Consider the following 18,971-nt stretch of genomic DNA (forward strand, 5'->3'; position numbering starts at 1 on the left):
AAAACTACCATTCTTGTTTTACAATCCAAATCAGAGATGTTTAATATACTCTATGTCCTCTTAAATATAAACCAGCCTTGGGATACTCTCTAACAAGCACTCTGGTGTGAGTAAAAGAAAATTAAGCTGGCTTCAAGTTTGCTGCCGACCTGCGGGGCTGCCAAATAGACGCTGCAACTGAGCTGTAGCTGAGATTTCGTGCGGCAGTTCTGCCACCTACCGGCACTGAGAGCAGCCCTGCAAGGGGTTTGCCTGCCAAGCTCTCTGTGTACTTCTTTTTTTTTTGGTCTGCTGAATGAAGAGTTCGCCGCAGTCAGCCCCGACCTTCGACCCATAAAAATATTTTGTTCCGCTTATTATATATTAAGGGAATTATTTAACTAATCTGACCTGCTAACTGAGCTTGCTTCTTCCCTAACATTTATATACTGTGGTTATGAAGAAGGGATACTGAAATCAGTTTTATTAAGTGACTTTTGGGATGAGTGGCAAGTGTTAGACCAAAGCCAGGAATAGCTACAGCCTCCACCAAAGCCCAGCAGCTTTGGGGGTGATATACAGACAGACCCCCAACACCATGTGTGCCCAAAATCAGCACTGCAATGAATAAGGATGGTGTCATCACTTTGGGGAATTTAGGCAATGAGCTTGAAAAGCCTCTTTTTGTAGAAAAAAGTGAGGGAAATGGAAGTTTTCTAACAGAGATGACAGTACCTCCAGTAAAGCTGTGTAGTCTTACAGCTCTGTCTTGGGGAAGGAGCTGTTTTCAAAGCTGGGTTTAAGTGCCACACAGAGGATTCCTGTCCAGTGCCCCACAGCCAGGCTCTCACAAAGCTCTCCTGAGAATCCTGACCACTGAGTGCCTCTGTTCACATCCTCAGCCCAGAGATGATCACAGGCCAGTCTTGGAGCTGCCATCCTATCTCCTCAAAGTTTAATTTTCTGAGAATTAAGTCAGAACACACACAAAATAATTAAAAGAAGTTCTCTCATCCCTCTTTCCTCACCCCAAGGGACATTTTAGAGTAAATACTATTTACCAGCTGCAAAACAATCTTTGTTTGATAGAGACACTTGCTTCCACCTTAAAGGCATTAAAGAGGACCTGTGAGGAAGATGGGGACTGAGTTTTTAGCAGGGCCTGTTGCAAGGGGTGATGGTTTTAAATGGAAAGAGGGGGTGATTTGTATTGGAAAGGAGGATATAAGGCTGCTCTGGTTTTTGGATGGCTGAGAGATGGGCCACAGCCCAGAGGAGGGGAAGGGACAGCTGTGACACTGTGAAAGGTTTGTGCTACTGCTTTTTCAGCTGGGAGATAACACTAAGGGTTTCATCAGAGCACCCATCTAATTCTGAGCTGAGTTTGATGCATGGTGGGTGTTTGTTGGATGCAGTGCCTGGAGATGTGCAGGACTCCAGTCAGATTGTGGCTGGGTGTTTCTCCTCTTCCTGCCTCAGAGAAATAGCTCTTGCAGAGCAGTGCAAGATCAAATTCCAAACCCAGGCTGCTGCTCCCACTCTTTATTTAGAGGTGGGTTGTTGTCCCATCTATCAGCTCACTCAAGCTCAGTGAAGTGTCTGAACTTCCCATTAGATAAGAACAATTCCCAAAACCAGGAAGGGCAGACAAGGGCTTTTTCACTCCTCAGCAAACACCACTTGTCACCACAAACCTCTGCCAAGGAATTTCTTATCTGCTACCACTCAGGTTTGCTCACACCTGGCAGGAACATTAATTGCTTTGGTTAAGATAAGCAGAATTTCTGTGTGTCCATATGGCCGTGTCTGTGGCACAACAACTGGAAAATAACTGTGGGTGTCCTTAGCTGTGTAGGAGTTGTTATCAGGGTGGCCACGAGCACTTTGCCATGCACAGATTACACATTTGGGCTTAGGTTCTAAATACCTGTATGCTGACATAAATGGTGCAACCAGTATTAGGATTTGAAGGAAAGTACAGGAAAAATATTTTGGTTTCTGTATCGGGGCCTATGTTCTCTTTTACCCTCACATTTTGTGTGTCTTCCCAGACTTCCTTCTCTTTTCTTTTGCCAAAAGCATCACGGGGAGCACCCTCCTTCTACAATAGCTTTTTCCAGTCCCCACTGCTCTCCTCTGCCCACTTCTACCCTTTTTCTCTTTTCATTCCTCCATTTACAAAAGACAGAAAGGAGCTGCAGTTTGGACACCCTCCAAAGGGGGGGATTGTTCCCAGCTGTATAGGCTTTGCCTTTGTCACACTGCCATCACCTCTGGAGCATGGACTGCTGGCAGCTGAGCTGCAGCTTTTGGGCACCTCCAGCAAGCTCAGTTACCCAAAAGAAGATTTGTCCCATCGTGGAGGGACAGAATGTAAGCAAATAAAGATAGTGCAGAAGGCAATCTCACCCCTGAGGAGTTGCAGCTGTACTGATCACCAAAGATTAGGAACAGGCCAGCCCTTAACAGGCCACAGCTGTGTCCAATAAGGATGAGTGCTATAAAAGAGTGGGGTAGCTGGGTGAGGGGAGGGATGGAGTTTGTCACATATACTGAGAAGGAGGCAGTGCTGTGAGGAGCTGCACATGAGAAACCACTGAGAAGGCATGAGACTTTTGAAATAAGATGACAACATCCCATGGCTCAAGAACCTTGGGATCTGTTCTGGGACAGACAATTCCTTTGCCACTCCACACCTTTGACCTCTATGCGAGCTTGGTCCATTCCTTTAACCTTCAACTTATCATTTACAAACATGGTAAGGAAATCTTTGTTTCAGAGCAATGCAGTGAGATGGCCCAGAGGGGCATTTAGCCTCCCTATGGAAATGAGATGCAAATGAGCACCCAAACCTACACAAGTGCTGTCACCTGGACAGTGTGAGGTGGCCTGGCCTGTCCTTTGATAACTTTGCAGTCCCTTTTATGGGACCACACAAAATCTGTGGAGGTGCTGGCACACTGCTCTGGCCATGATGAATTTCTGTGAATTTCTGTAATGCTGATTTCCCCAGGAGTGATTAGAGATAATTTTTTTTCCTTCCCTGTCCTGTGGCATTGAGAATGAATTTCTCTAACAGCAGTGTAGCTTTGTGGGACAATGAGCTTTGCTTTCAGCAAAGCATTGCTCATGCCTTGTTAGATGATGGAAAACCAGCACTTCAACTCAACCTACAGCACTAGGTACAGAGATATTTCTGTCATATAGGAAGGTTGGATTTATGTTATAGATACATATTATAATATTGGCTTTTTACAAATATTAAAATGGATTCTATATGTGTAGTGTTAGAGTAACTTTGTTATAAATATATATTTTTTCTGTTTCTATTTTCAGTTTTTCTGTTGTTAATTAAGCTCAGACATAGTAGTGAAATAGCTGCTATCAGTATACTTGTGTTAAAATGCCTGCTTGGATGGGATAGCATCCAATGAACATATGAAGAAGACACCTGCTACAGATGTGCAAAATTTCAGCACTCACCATGTGAAGACAATGTGGGCCAGGGCCAAAACTGAAGATGATGATAAAAAAGGACTAAAACCACAGCCAAGGAATATGCATGCTCTAAAAAGGTGGACCCAGGGAGGAAATATGCTGTATAATCCTTGCAAATGTAAACTAGCTTGGGGAAAGGTTTATTATGCATAAGGGTCTATGAATATGCAACAGGCTGATATAAGGGAAAAGGTATTTAAGGGGTGTCTCTGAAGATCAGTGCCATGATGCACCCACCATAATAACCACCCCTATGGTCCTTGTCTCCTACTGTTCTTTATTAAACTTTTTACATTCTCACAGGAGAGTGAGCGTGTTTTTCACAATTAGGAGTGAGAGGAATAGCAGGTTTGTCTTTACAAACAAGCTGTGGGTCTGCTGGTAGATAAAACTAGCACTGGGAGATGAGATAAACAATGGGAAGGATTCCACTGATGAATGGAAAAAGATATTTGCTTTTACAAACAAACTTTAAGTTTGCTGATAAATGAAATTAGACATTGAAAGATGAAGGAAACAATGGGGAAGAAAAACCCCTAAATTCCATAAGAATTAAAAATTAAAAGGGAGGGTGATACATTAGAGGGAAATCTTTGGTATCAGGTGTATTGGAAAGTCTGTACCTCTCAAGTACCTCAGCCAAGGGGAAAGAGAGAAGGGAAATGTGGCCAGGAAATTATATAAATATAATTTAAGGATATATAAGAATATATAATATATGGATAAAAAGGGAGGGGAGGCTGCATCCTCCAAAAATTTGAGAGATCCCAGGGGAATGCCCCACGGCCTCTCCCTTTATTTGAATAAAGGACTCCTCTGTCTCCTTTTTAGACATAAGCCTCTGATGTTAGTGGATTAATTTTCCTGACAGGAGGAATTTCTTAATAAAAATCATAATTAGACAGTGGAACAGGCGGCCCAGGGAGGTGGTGGAGTCACCATCCCTGGGAATGCTTGAGGAAAGTCTGGACAAGGCACTCAGGGCCATGGTCTGGTTGGCAGGATGGTGTTTGGTCATTGGTTGGACTCAGTGATCTCAGAAGTCTTTTTCCAACTGTGAAAAATGAGTATTTTATGATTGGCTTTTTGCAAATATTAGAATTAATATTACATGTATTATGTTAGAAAGTTATGCTGTGTTAATTTTCTTAAGTACTGTGTTAAATATAGTTTTGGGTTATAACATAATGTTAAAATAGAAACTGTGCTATGTAAGATACTTCTTTTTAAAGAAAGGATTTGCACCAAGACAGCAGCCACAGGACACCTAAATCTTTCAAAGAAAAAGAATTTATTGCTCCATTATCAGAAGAAATGAACTTCCTATCTCGCTTAGCCTTGAAGATACTGTCAGGATGCAGAGGAAGAAGATGACGACTGACCAGACAGAATCCTGTGTTTGAATGGAATTTATGCATCATGTATGAAGTGTATGAATATTCAACAGGCTATTGTTTTTAAGGGTTAATCCTTTGTAACGTGTGTCCTTTTTCGGGCCGGTGCTGCCCAGAAAAAGGTACCCTGACGTCCGTAACTCTTTGTCTCTATTGTCTCATATTGTCCTAATTCTAATTGTCCAAATTATTATTACTCTATATGTTGCTATTTTTATAACCATTTTATGACTACTAAACTTCTAAAATTTTAAAAACGAGTGACTGGCATTTTTCACACAACCTGTTGGAAAAGGTTCTGTGATTCTGTGATTTCCAAACTCTCCCTTCATGCGCTTCACTGCCAGTAATCAAACCGTGTGAAAAACACCAATCACTTGTTTTTTAAATTTTAAAAGTTTAATAGTAATACAATTAGAGTAATAATAATTTGTACAATTTGAATTAGGACAATATGAGACAATAGAGACAAAGAGTTACGGACGTTCGGGTACCTTTTCTGGGCAGCACCAGCCCGAAAAAGGACACACGTTACAAAGGATTAACCCTTAAAAACAATAGCCTGTTGAATATTCATACACTTCATACATGATGCATAAATTCCATTCAAACACAGGATTCTGTCTGGTCATCGTCAGCTTCTTCCTCTGCATCCTAACAGCGCCTTCGAGGTGGGAAGAAGTTCGTTTCTCCTGATAAGAGGGCAATAAATTCTTTTTCTCTGGAAGATTCAGGTGTCCTGTGGCTGCTATCTCACTGCGAGTCCTTTCTTAGAAAAAAGTATCCTACATCGCACAGTTTCTATTTTAACATTTTTTATAACCTAAATCTATCTTTAACACACTACTTAAGAGAATCAATACAGCATAACTTTCAAACGCAACACATATAATATTCATTTTAGTATTTGCGAAAAGCCAATCATAAAACACGCATTTTTCACAACCGCGAGAGGCCCAGCGACTTAAACCACAAGCACACTTGCCGCTTTCTCCGCTTTGATCTCGACTCTCTAATTTAATTTCTCTATTTTCTAGGTCCCGCACTTTAACTTCCATTTTCTCTCCGCCGCTGTCCCGGGTTACGCAATCCCTCACGGAGCCGCCTCAGCGCCGCTTCCCGCCAAAACCGCGCGCCTCGCGCGCGCAGTCTGCCTCCGTTGCTATGCGCGATGACGCCACTCGCTCTGCTTTTTTCTCATTGGCTGTCCCGCCGGTGACGGCGCAGCGCGGCGCGGGATTGGCTGGGAGCGGGCCCGCGCGAGGCACGTCGGGGGCAATGGCGGCCATCGGGGTTCACCTGGGAGCCACCTGTGCGTGTGCCGCCGTGTACAAGGTGAGGGCAGGGCGCGCTCGGGGCGCTCGGACACAGGCAGGGGCAGCGCCACTCGGGGGCTGTGGGCAGGGGTTCTGCCGCTCGGAGGGCCCGGGCAGGGCCGTTTGGAGAGGCCCCTCGGCGGTGCAGCCCCCCACAGGCTCACGGTCTGCCTCCCTCTCTCTCTCTCCCCTCAGGATGGTCGCGCCGACGTGGTCGCCAACGACGCCGGGGACAGGGTCACCCCCTGCGGTCGTGGCGTTCTCGGAGAGCGAGGAGGTGAGGCTGCCCCTCCGCTGGGTGCTCTGGAGTGGCTCTGCGTGCTACTCAGCTTTTCCATTTTGTTTTCGTTTATTTTTCCCTCAGGTTGTTGGCTTAGCTGCGAAGCAAAGCAGGATAAGAAATATTTCAAACACTGTCGTGAAAGTGAAGCAGATCCTTGGGCGAAGGTAAGAGAATGGGTGTGGAAGGGGCGGTGAGAAATTACGGAATTTACAGAGTGACTGGGTTGGAAGGGACCTTAAAGATCATGGAGTCCAACCATGCCCCAACACCTTGTGAAAAACGCAAATAACTTGGTTTTAAACTTCTTAAAAGTTTAGTGATAATAAAATGGCTATAAAAATAGCAACATAATTAGAGTAACAATAAGTTGGACAATTTGGATTAGGACAGTATGAGACAACAGAAAAGAGTTATGGACGGTCTGGGTACCTTTGTCTGGGCAAATAAGCCTGAAAAAGGACCCACGTTAACAGAGGATTAACCCTTTAAAGCAATAGCATGTTGAATATTCATACACCTCATACATGATGCATAAATTCCATTCAAACACAGGATTCTGTCTGGTCAGTGTCAGCTTCTTCCTCTGAATCCTAATGGTGTCTTCAGGGCTGAGTGAGGCAGGAAGAAGTTCATTTCTTCTGATAATGGAGCAATAAATTCTTTTTCTTTGAAAGTTTTAGGTGTCCTGCAAGTCCTTTCTTTAAAAAAAAGTATCTTACATAGCATAGTTTCTATTTTAGCATTATGTTATAACCCAGAACTATATTTACCACACTACTTAAGAGAATTATTACAGCATAACTTTCTAACATAACACATATAATATTCATTTTAATATTTGTGAAAAGCCAATCATAAAATATTCATTTTTCACAACCTCAACCAAACCATGGCACCGAGTGCCACATCCATGCTTTTCTTAAACACATCCAGGGATGTAACTGCACCCATTTTTTCCCATTTAAAGCTGGTTTAATGTTTCAGCACTAATACTGAAGACATCTCATAAAAAATCATTCTGTTATCACAGAGTAACTGAAGGCTTTAGGTTGGAAGGGATTTTAATGATCACCTCCCTTCCAACCCCCTTGTCAGGGCAGGGACACCTTCCCCTAGACCAGGTTGGTACTGTGAGCTTCTAGCAGGTTGTTTCTTCCAGCAGCAAAGAGATGCTTCTGAAAATACAAAAGTAGAGAAGAAAAATTGTATTTTAGGTCTGAACTTGTCTGTGAAAATCAAGTTGTGAAATATAGTAGCCAGTTGCATGTATGCTTTTCATACGAATCAGTTTCTAACTATGATTTTTTGTCACCTGGTTGCTCTTCTGTAAAATCCACTGTGGTTTTGTTTGCATGAAACTTTGTGTTGCTTCTATTGCAATAGTGAAACTGTTGATTAGTGCCTTTTGTGATTCCTGTTAGAGAGCTGTGATAATTTGCACTGGCAATTACAGTGACAGTAGAACTAAACCTCTTGAGTTGGAGTAAACATCAGAGAGGTGAAAAAACTTTTTAGTGATGACCCAGCTATGTGTTACAGCCCTTTTATTGACTGGAGCTGACAAGATGTTGTCCATTCTGTATTTCTCAGATGCAGAACTTCACTGAAATATTTTATAAATGTTCATGGGGGATAGCAGGTTAAAACAACGTGTTGGGTTTGCTTTTCCTTTTCCGTAATTATTAGGTATTTTTTCAATCATCAGTTTTAGGAAAGGAAAATGAAAAATGCCACCAGTCAGAAATTTTGGGTTTTCTTCTACTCTATAAGTGTATCTGTAGAGTGAAACCAAGAATTTTTGGTTCAAGTATAGCTTGATGTGTTAGAAACGTTAAAAGGAATATCAGCAAGATGCACCTGTGCAATTAACCTTGAATGCATGATTGATTTTGTTATTTTCAATTTTTATGGACAGCTCTGGTGACCCTCAGGCAAAGAAATATATTGCAGAAAGCAAATGCTCTGTGAGTATGATGATTTATATCATTTTATTATTGCTTGGGCCATACCATGTCTGTGTTCTGTAGTGATCAGCTCTCATCATATGATGTCCCTTTGCTGCTGTGTGGAATGTTTCTGTTTTTGTCCAGTAGATAACCATGTTCTGGGGTCTGCCAGCATAATATACTTAGTTCCAACAGAATTTTTTCTCTCTTGGCCATCCTTCAAACAGATGAATCCTAATATATTTAGGTAGTAGCATTGTGGTTTTTCTTAGAGCTGGTGGAAGATACTCAAGTTGCAGCACCTTGTGGTTAACATCTTTAACCAGCTGATTTAATCTCAGTATTTAATATGCATAATGCTGTCCTTGTTGCTAGAAAATTTTGCAAAACAGGAGAAAAATTCTCCTGGAAAATGCATTCATAACAAATGGGTGAGATTTCTGCTGTTCATATTGGTGTGATTTTATAAATAGCTGGGACTTTTCTTATGGAATATAACCAGGAGTGTACTTTTGCTCTAAACATTGCTTTTGTACTCAGGAAAATTTAATAGAAAGGGAGAATCTTGACTCTTTAAAGTCTTAAATGTCCCTGTTGTGTCTGTCATATGCTACAGGTTTTTGATAAGCATGTTGAAAGTGTTTATTCCCTTGTAGTAGAATGCTAAGGCAGGGAGTGTTTACACAGTCCAGTGCTTTTTACTTTAAACTGAGCCTAAATTGACCATTACTTTTTGTTATTAACCAAATTGCTGTCTGACCAAGGTGTGTTGGTTTTGTTTACAGATGATTGAGAAGAATGGGAAACTTCAGTATGAAATAGATAACAAACTTATTAACCCAGAAGATGTGGCAAAACTAATTTTCAGTAAAATGAAAGGTATATAATAATTAAATTAATTTACATGTTTTAGCTTTTTAAGCTGTCCTTTTATTTTTTTAAGATGTCATACATTTTTTTTTTCATTATTTGCTTTTAATCACTATGCTCTGCCTGTGTTTCTAAACAGAGACTGCCCAGTCTGCATTGGGTTCAGATGTGAATGATGTTGTTGTAACTGTACCATTTGATTTTGGAGAGAATCAGAAAAATGCCCTTGGGTAAGAGCATTGAGGTTTTTCTGATATTTTATGTGCCTAAAGCAGATGGACTTGAAGACCAGCACTGGGAATTCTGCTGCTGGACTTCAATTTATGACCATCAGTCAAGATACTGAGATGTTATTTAAACTGGGAAAATATGAAAGCAAGAGATTTAATTATGAGTGGAAAACTTTCAATGGGAATTTGCTGATGTGACCTAAAGGAGATTCTGAATCACTGAAGTGAGAGGAAATTTTAATTTCGTCAAGGATAGAATTGCATTTCAGATCAGGATCTTCAGTGACCCCTTTGAATGCAAATAGTTTCTCACCCTCCTCCTAATTTCCCCTCCCTGCCCTCCATCCTCCCCAGAGTGGTGCTACATGGCCTCTTGAAGTCTGCTTTGTAAACATAAGCATGCTTAAAGCTGAGCATAAATGGCAGCATCTATTTTTGCCTTCTGATGTGTAGAAGCCCTTACATTTAACTGGCATGAAAGAAAGAAATAAAACACACCTAAAAGTTGGTCAGAAAGCAGCAAGCTGGGGATTTGCAATGTCTATAATGAAACATTCTATTGCTCTGGTACAATTTCAAAGTGGAGGAGACAAGTTGTAGGGCATTCTCAGGGTTACTGAAGTTTCAAGAAAACATGTAAGTTAAATGTTGCAAGTGAGGCATGGTGACTTAATTTTGTTACCTGTTGAAATAATGTATCAAAGAATTTTAACAGCACACCTGATAAGTTACCAAGTTTGATTTAGGGTGGGGTGTAGTTGCAGGGTTTTTTGCAGTTTTTATGGGATATGTAGTCTGATAGACCAGTGATTTCTTTGATAGTGAGCACACAGAAGATCCAGTTCTTTGAAGAACTCAGTAGCAACTGACCTTGGTACTTTTTCAGTCACTCAGTTTTGTTGATACCATGCTATAAACAAGGTCTGATTAGGTGGCACATGTAGTTCAGGTGAAATCTTAGTAGTGTGTGACTATAATGAGATGATTAAAGTAAAATGAAATTCTGTTGTGGCTCATTGCAGGGAAGCAGCTGCAGCTGCTGGGTTCAATGTTATGAGATTAATTCATGAACCATCTGCAGCTCTCCTTGCTTATGGAATTGGCCAAGACTCACCTACTGGGAAAAGGTAAAATCCTAATATTTTATTTATTTTTAAGCTGCTGTACCTAAATGCTGAGAAATCTTAAATGAGGGAATGTCATGTTGCCTTAGCACAAGGCTTGTTTTGCTTTTTTCTCTTAAGACAATAAGCATTTAGAAGTTGTAACTTTGTCGTGTATTAAATCCCTTTGCTTTGGTCTTTATACTTTGAGAATTGTCTTTAAAGATTTGTTCCCATTTTCCAACTTTCTGTTTAATAAGCTGATTGCCTTGAAGAAAAATGCATTCCCTTTTAAACATATTTTGGCATAGCTGGTTTTAATTGTGGGGAGATGGGATCATTTTATGTTGGCTGGAAGAACTAAAGCAGAGCTCCTGGGTTCAGTAAGTGCATCTGGTTGAATATATTAATCTTTATGAATATGTAAATAATTCACTTCAAAATACTAAAGACTGCTGTCAGTTTTAACTTTTTTGTTCTTCTTGTGGTGTGGTGTTTCTTTACCATTCTCATATATTTCTTGTCTGATTAAAACCTTCAATACATGGTGGTAACCTTTTAACAATGTGTCAAAATTAATGCTACTTTCAATTTCATTTTTTTAACGTGGCAGCAACGTGCTGGTTTATAAACTGGGTGGAACATCACTTTCTATCACAGTTATAGAAGTAAACAGTGGAATATATCGTGTACTTGCTACAAACACAGATGATGGCATTGGTGGGGTTTGCTTCACAGAAGCTCTAGCACAACACTTAGCTTCTGAATTTCAGAGGTAAGATTTGAATTCCAAGCATGTTGCTGTTAGGACAGGATCTTCATTATGTGGTGCTTGCTTAAAAAAAAAAATTAGCAGAATCTCTGTTGGTGAAATGGTTCAAGTAAAGATGATGCTGAAGGAGCAGTCTGACTGCCCCAAACAGGAGGAAGTCAGGGGAATGCCTGGGAGGAGGAAGACTGGGAAATGCCTGAGTGTGGGTGAATGTTGCCTGAGTTGGTGTTAAACTGTAAGGGCTCAGCTGTGGATTCTTTTGTGTCCAAATGATGCGTGCAAATTTTCAGTAGTGGCATTGTAGTTAATGCTAAAATGTTTACAGAAAAAAAGTGCAAGAGCTCTAACCTGTTCTTCCTTTCAGAAAGTTACCAAATTCCTGTCTTTTTAAACTGGTATCATCTTTTGTGTTTTGTTTTTTTTTAATAGGTCTTGTAAACATGATATTAGAGGAAATCCCAGAGCCATGATGAAGTTAATGAACAGTGCTGATATTGCAAAACACTCTTTATCCACCCTGGGAAGTGCAAACTGTTTTGTGGATTCATTGTATGATGGATTGGATTTTGATTGCAATGTGTCCAGGTAAGGCAGATCTTGAAGCTACTGAAATTTTTCTAGGTGGTATTATGGATATTCAGTAAGCTTTGATTTCTGATGGTGTTTATTTTAGAGAAGGAAGTAAGATTGAAGGCAAACCTGCTGTTTCATGTTGATGGTTCTCTTTTGCTGCAATCTGTAGCGGTCAGGGCAGTCACAGTAACAGTGTTGCCCTGATGGTTAGAAAATGAAGTGCAAAAAGGCACAATGAGACCCCATCTTCAGAGTCTGGTTGTTAATTGGAGGGGAGTAGATACTGCAGTGAATCAAGGTGGCTGTTTCCTTCCCCATACTGTTTTTGTTGTACTTTCCTTAAAGAAAAGATGGCATGTGGACTCTTCACTTAAATGAGATCCAGAATGGTAGGAGTCCTGCAAGTCTTGATGTTGCTTCTCAGTGAGAGCTGGACTAGAAAGACATTTTCTGTCTTTTTGTTCCTACTGCTGGGTCCTACTCAGTCTCTTTTCCCTTGGGATGATCTCTTACTGAGATTTTTAGCTCACTTTGATTGCTCTTCTAGGCAGCAGCAGCTTTAGCAAAATGAAACAGACTTTTCCATTCCAGAACTGCAGCAGTTGGAGCTGCTCAAATAAGGCACAGCATGTTTGAAAGTGTGAGAAGCAATACTGTATAAATGGGGTCAACTCCATTTGGATCAGGATGCCAGTCCTGTGGATCAGTGTTGCAAACTTTGATTTGTGATATTCATTCAGAGTAGAACTTCCTTTGCAGGCTTGAAATAGACAAAAGCAAGCACAAGTTTGTTTTTTAATTTGCTTAATCTGCTCCCTGTGTGAAAATCAGGACACAGCTTGATTTGCCTCTAAAAATTGAGTCCTTGTATTCATTTAACAGATCATTAAGCAGTTCCAGAATTTGTCTTTATTTTTTTTGGCATGAGTCAAGACAGCAATACTGGTGTTGTCAAGACAATAATACTGTTTTATTTCCTCTGGAGTACACTGAAGAATGAATGTACATTCATGTAGGTGTTGTTGAGAGAACTAATAGCACTGATACTTCCACAACAACCCAATTGCTTGAAGATTAATGATGGGAAAATACTATTTTTTTTAAATCCTTTAGTACCAGCTGGAGAACTAAAGTGTATTCTAAAAATTACTGTTCTTCCATTTCAGGTACTTCTCTCTAATGGATGACATGGTCCTTTTTGAATGTTTTATTTTTCTCTTTTAGGGCCAGATTTGAACTTATCTGTTCTTCACTTTTTAGTAAATGTGTAGAAGCAATTAAAAAGCTCTTGCAGCAAGTTGGATTTACAGCAGATGATATTAATAAGGTAATAATATAAATCATGTGTCTGTAGGACACTTCCACAAGAACAAAGCTTGTGGGGCCTGTCTTCCTTGCAGACTGAGATTATGTCATGATATATTTAAGCAGTTTTGACTTGGATCTAACAAAGTCTGTAGATTCAGGATCTTTAGAACTGTTGTATTTGCTTTCATTTCAGGTATCTGAAGTTAAGTATAAGGTATAGTAACATTCAGTTGTGTGTTTTTACTGCTGCATATCGAGTGGTGGAGAGGATTTGTCTCCTTTTGGTGTATTTGTGTAACTGCCCAAATTCAAGCTGAGGAGTGCCTTCCTTAAGTTCAGTCTGTGGGCTTTGTTCTGCCTGCATTGAACTTTGGACAGGGTTTGCTGACACTTCTGAAGAAAGGCAAAGTTTTGACTTAAACTTGAACAGATCACTAAGTGTCCACTTGGTGCTTGTGCTCCTCCTTGCTGGCTTAAAAACAACAGGAGGTGCCAAACCAGAGAGTGCTTTAGTCCCAAAGATGTGAGCAAGGCAGCAGACAGCAGTAGTTTGATTCATGTCTCTCTTGCCTTGGTGTAAGAGGGGAAATTCATCTCACCCCCCTTCTTTGTACCTGTGCTTGGCAAGTGGTGCTGCATTCATTGCTGTCAGAATTGGCTCATCAGGTCTGCAGCTGGAGCTGCCTGGTGCTTTCAGTGACACTTGATGCTGTTTCAGACTTTTAATTAGTGTTTTTTGTGTCACATCTCAGTTGCTCTGATTGATAATGAGGTATCCCAGGCCACTGTTCAAAGAATGGCTTTTGTTTTCTGGTGGCAGTGGTTTTTAGGTGGCCTTTCAGGCTCTTTCAGGCTTTAGTGCTTTGGATGGAGGGCAGTGGAACACTTCAAATGTAAAAATAAATAACTTCAGAGGTGTAAATTAGGTTTATGTTTTACATGAGGAAAAGTAGGAGTTAGCTTTCTTTCCAGATCTGGCTAATTTCAACAAAGTCTCTGTAATAAGACTTGGATTTCTGGATAAAACCTGACTTGCTCCTTCCTAAAGGTGCATGATGGAAGTGTGAGTGGCAAGCAGCACAAGTTAAAGCATGGGGAAATTTTAGATTCCAGGAAAGGAATGTGTAGTATGAGGGAAAACAGATGCTGAATTAAGGGGCTACAGAGTGTGTGGAATACAGTATCTGTGCAGGAAAGGTCCTGAGCAGCCTGTTGTAACTGTGCCTGGTCTGGCCAGGAGGTTGGACTAGATCACCTTTGAAAGTCCCTTTGAACCTGAAGTTCTTTTTGTGATGAATTTTTCAATTTTCAAGGTGTTACTTTATTTAGGTGACTGTTGCTGTAAGAGAAACTTTTCAAAGATACCTTATTTCCTTTAATTTCAGAAACAAACGTATCAAGTCAACCAAAGATTACATCAATTTTTGTATCAACAACTGCAGATGATAAAATATCCCAGAGCAGTTTCCATTTTTGCACAACAGGGTGTGACCTGTCTGTTTTATTTCACAGACTAAAGATTTGAGATTATTATGATGTATTTTCCAGGTAGTTCTTTGTGGTGGGTCTGCTCGAATCCCAAAGCTACAGCAGCTGATCAAAGATATTTTCCCAACTGTGGAATTACTGAATTCAATTCCTCCAGATGAAGTTATTCCCATTGGTGCAGCCATAGAGGCAGGAATTCTGCTAGGAAAAGAGAATACCTTGTTAGAAGAAGATGCACTCATTGAGTGTTCTGCCAAAGATATTCTTCTTAAGGTAAGGCTAAAATTAGAATATTAGAAAATTTTCCTGCTGCAGTGAATATATAGCACTGATTATGTGTGATCACTGTTAGAGAAACAGTGTTGGTTTGTTACTACTGCTACAGATTTGCTATAGATCAGCAGTACATGGTAACTTAGGTTTATTGATTAAAAAATTGACAGGAAAAACTGATTTTAAGGGAGATAATTGTTTCTTTCCTATGTTGCAATAGCTGGACTTGTCATTGGTAGGAATGTCAGGGTTTTTATTTGCTGGGATGGTAAATGTGACAGAGGGAATGAAGCTTGGACTTCTTTTCTTGTGAGCATTGTTGTAACGCAGCTCAATGAAGCACTTAAAGAAAAGCATGAACTATATTCTTTTTATTCTTTTTTAAGGGAGTAGACGAGTCAGGGGCTGACAAATTCACAGTGCTGTTTCCATCAGGGACACCACTGCCAGCTCGAAGGCAGCACACCCTGCATGCTCCTGGAAACATTTCCTCTGTGTGCCTTGAGCTCTACGAGTCATTGGGGAAGAGTCCCATGAATGAAGAAGAGAAATTTGCCCAGGTGAGTGTGTGCACACTCCTGTGCAGTTTTAACAGCAGCCTTCTGGGGAAAAAAAATGGAAACCAATTCCACCAACACCAAAATTTATTGTTAGGAAATTACAGTGACATGCATTTCTTTGGTATTGGTCTTTTAATTATTCTTCTGCACATGCAAAATATTGACCTACTTTGTAAAGTACTGAAGTTTCCCTTTTGAATTCCTAAGTGGCTGACAGGGTTTGACACATGGCACTACTGTAAAAATATCACCTGGGATGAGAGATCTTTACCAGTTATTCCAGTCGTACACAGATCCTTGAACACTTTAAAAATAAAACTGATGAAGAAAATGGTATAGCTAATGTGTTAATTACTTTTTGATCTCCCTAGATTGGACATTGTTATTAAGTATTGAATTTGGTTTATCATAGTGGTAAGATGAAATGTTTTTTTCAAGTGAGGGTTTAAAGTTGTTGTTTAGGAATCAACCTACAGAGAGATCACAGCTTTTTTGAAACAATTATGATGTGCTTTCCTTGGAAAGCATCAGGGAAGGGGCAATGTGTCTGAAATTGATGGAATATTTAAGAAGATTGTTATTCCACCTTAATTCTGCCCAAATAACTTTAAAGGGAAGGGATGTTACCTAATAATTACAGTACTGATTCTAAAGGATGCTGTGGGAGTGATAGGTACTTCAGCTATCTCGGGGATACATCCTGAACCAAAGCATAAAAACAATAGTGCAAATAGCTAAAATGCATGAATTTTAGCATCTTAGCTGTTGTGTCACTTCCCTTGAACTGCTGAACAAGAACTTGAAGAATCTACTGTAATCAAACCTTTTTTTTTTTTTAATAGATTGTACTCCAGGATTTAGATAAAAAGGAGAATGGCCTACATGATATATTAACTGTTCTCACAATGAAAAGGTACCCAAAACACTTGTTCTGCTGTTTGCCCTGCTATGTCACACTTCTGACAGTCTTTGCTTCTGTTACAGAGTATTTAATTTTTTTTGAGAGAGAGAAATGTCAGCATTTCTTTGGTCACAGGGCTGTACAGTCCTAGCAGGGGTAAATTCTGTAGAAATGTGGGTTTTCTGCAGTACCTTTGGTGCTGTCATTGTTTGATTCTTAAAGAAACAAAGCTTAATACAATTGTGTAGATTATTTTTAGCAATTTCTGAACCATTGATCAGTTTGACCATGCATGAGAGCAGTCAGGATCTCAGACTTCTTCTGGAAGTGGGTTGGGGAGCTTTGCTGAATGCCCACACTCTTGGGAAAAGCTGAAGGAGGTTTTGTCTTTTTTAGTTATGAAGGATTGTAGAATTTACAGTGGCTCTGTCCTTTCAGAGGCAGGCTTGTTAAACAGAGAAACAGTGCCACAGGAAAGCTACTTGCTATTTAAGTTTGCTACTTGCTATTTAAGTTTCAAAATACTTCATTTTCTTATGTTAGCTGTCAGGTGTATTAATGCCTGTTAACAGACCTCACCCAAAATGCCTGGTTTGTCATACAGAGATTTATACTGAGCACTGATAAGGAAAACATTTTGGGGATTATAGATGCAACTCTGTCATGCAGAAAAACATCATTATTTGGAAGGAGGTTTAAGAAATATTTGAGTGTAAAAGGGAGAGAAGTTTAGTAGGGAACATCTATTTGTACCTAAATTTACTCTGTGTGACTGTATGCCTAGCTGAAGTAGGGCTCAATACTGTTTCTAAAGTCCTGGATTTTAACAATTAAGTTTTCCTTGTTGAAGGAGATCCTTGGAATTTAAAGACTACTTACACTTCAAAAGTCAAGTTCTCATGCTATGACAAGAAATGTTTATCAATCCACTGCTCTTACTCAGTTGAATAATATTACCATATATTCTATTTACAAACCTGTAGAAAATAAATTCAATTGCAATATTTAAATGTGTTCTTTGATTAATTCCAACATATGTAGAGAAGATAGATGCTTTAAGGGCAAAAAGTGCATATAAAAACAATGACTAAATTAAACTTAATTTCATAAACCCATTTCATCTGTGTTGAAGCATGTTTGTCCCTGGATATTTTGATGCTGATCTGTCATCCTTTCATCTGTGTGAACACTTACTTATCCTCTCTGGCACATGCAGTAAGTGTGGTGTTGAGATAATCCTAAACATAACTCTCTCTTTTATCTAGGGATGGGTCCTTGCACGTCACCTGCACAGATCAAGATACTGGAAAGTGTGAAATCATCACTGTTGAAGTGGCATCATAGGCCATTTTGGAAGGCAACATTTTTCTAACTTGATTTTTGTCTCTTACTGGTTTTTCTGCCAAAGCAGTGACTCTCTGTGATGTCTCTCATGATTCTTAGAGGACTGTAATAAACTAAAATGCCACCAAGTTATTTTGCCACCAAGTCTGTTTAGAGTGTGGTGCAAAACGTTAGTCAAGACATGTGAACAGCAGTTTGTTGAATTACCAGCACTTGGTTTACAAAATGCAAAGCACAAATGCCTGTGGTTCAGCAACAAGCATTTTACATAGTTTGAAGATTTTTCCTTGACTAATCAGGTTTTGTACCCATTCAGCCAGTGCACCTGTGGCTTCAGTAGTATAGCTCTGAACCAGTGAGAATGAGACTGGTGAAAATCTACTCATTTTATACCAGAATCCTGTGTTGTCTTGATATTGCCCAGAACCATGAAGGTGGAGCCCATTTGTGCTGGCCTCTTGAGCAGATGAATTTTTTTTTTCAAAAGTGTTTTCTGTAAAATGTTTTTTTTTTCATATTACCTGAGAAATGTAAGAATTAAGTGTGCTTATTTATATGTTATTAAAAAATACATTTTTTATGCAGATCCTGGCAATCTCCATTATGTGTGGTACTGTTTTAAATCTGTATTGTCATACATTTGTGTGGGTGTAAGTTGGCAGGTTTTTTCAATAATGAGATGGAGCAGGCAAGTGTGGTTATGGAATATGAGGGTGTCAGCCTAAAGTGCAGTAAAGGGACAACAGTTCAGTGCTTACAACAGTGTAAAACACTGAAAGTGTCATAGAGAAGAAGCCTCAAGAATTAGAGAACACAGCAAGGGCTCCCAGTCTGGGTTTCCAGAGGGTTGTATTCCATTACCTGCCTGAACGGAGCCTTCCTGTCAGTGGTTCCCTGGGAAAAGAGCCCCAGGATGAGAGGTTAGTGACTCAGCTGTGACAGGAGAGCTTTGGGTGGGACACTGGGAGGAATTTCTTCACATTAAAGGTGATTAGACAGTGGAATGGGCTGCCCAAAGGAGGTGGTTAATTAAATACCCTGAGGTGTTTAACGAAAGCCTGGACGTGGCACTCACTGCCATGGTCTGGTCGCCACGGTAGTGTTTGGTCATAGGTTGGACTTTGATCTCAGAG

The 18,971-nt window shown here is 40.1% G+C and overlaps 1 protein-coding gene across 1 annotated transcript; it reads left to right on the forward strand.

Moving 5' to 3' along the window:
- Window positions 1-6,149: 6,149 nt before the first annotated feature.
- HSPA14 (heat shock protein family A (Hsp70) member 14) lies at window positions 6,150-18,422 on the forward strand. Its single transcript, XM_036401531.2, is given in 15 exon segments — window positions 6,150-6,206; window positions 6,383-6,430; window positions 6,432-6,464; window positions 6,552-6,634; window positions 8,386-8,434; window positions 9,202-9,295; window positions 9,426-9,516; window positions 10,539-10,643; window positions 11,233-11,394; window positions 11,821-11,976; window positions 13,189-13,291; window positions 14,821-15,033; window positions 15,420-15,593; window positions 16,436-16,506; window positions 17,760-18,422. Coding segments are annotated over 15 exon segments (1,518 nt in total). The 3' UTR covers window positions 17,839-18,422.
- The last annotated feature ends 549 nt before the right edge of the window (window positions 18,423-18,971 follow it).

This window comes from Molothrus ater, chromosome 5, assembly GCF_012460135.2.
Source record: "Molothrus ater isolate BHLD 08-10-18 breed brown headed cowbird chromosome 5, BPBGC_Mater_1.1, whole genome shotgun sequence".
Taxonomy (NCBI): Eukaryota; Metazoa; Chordata; class Aves; order Passeriformes; family Icteridae; genus Molothrus; species Molothrus ater.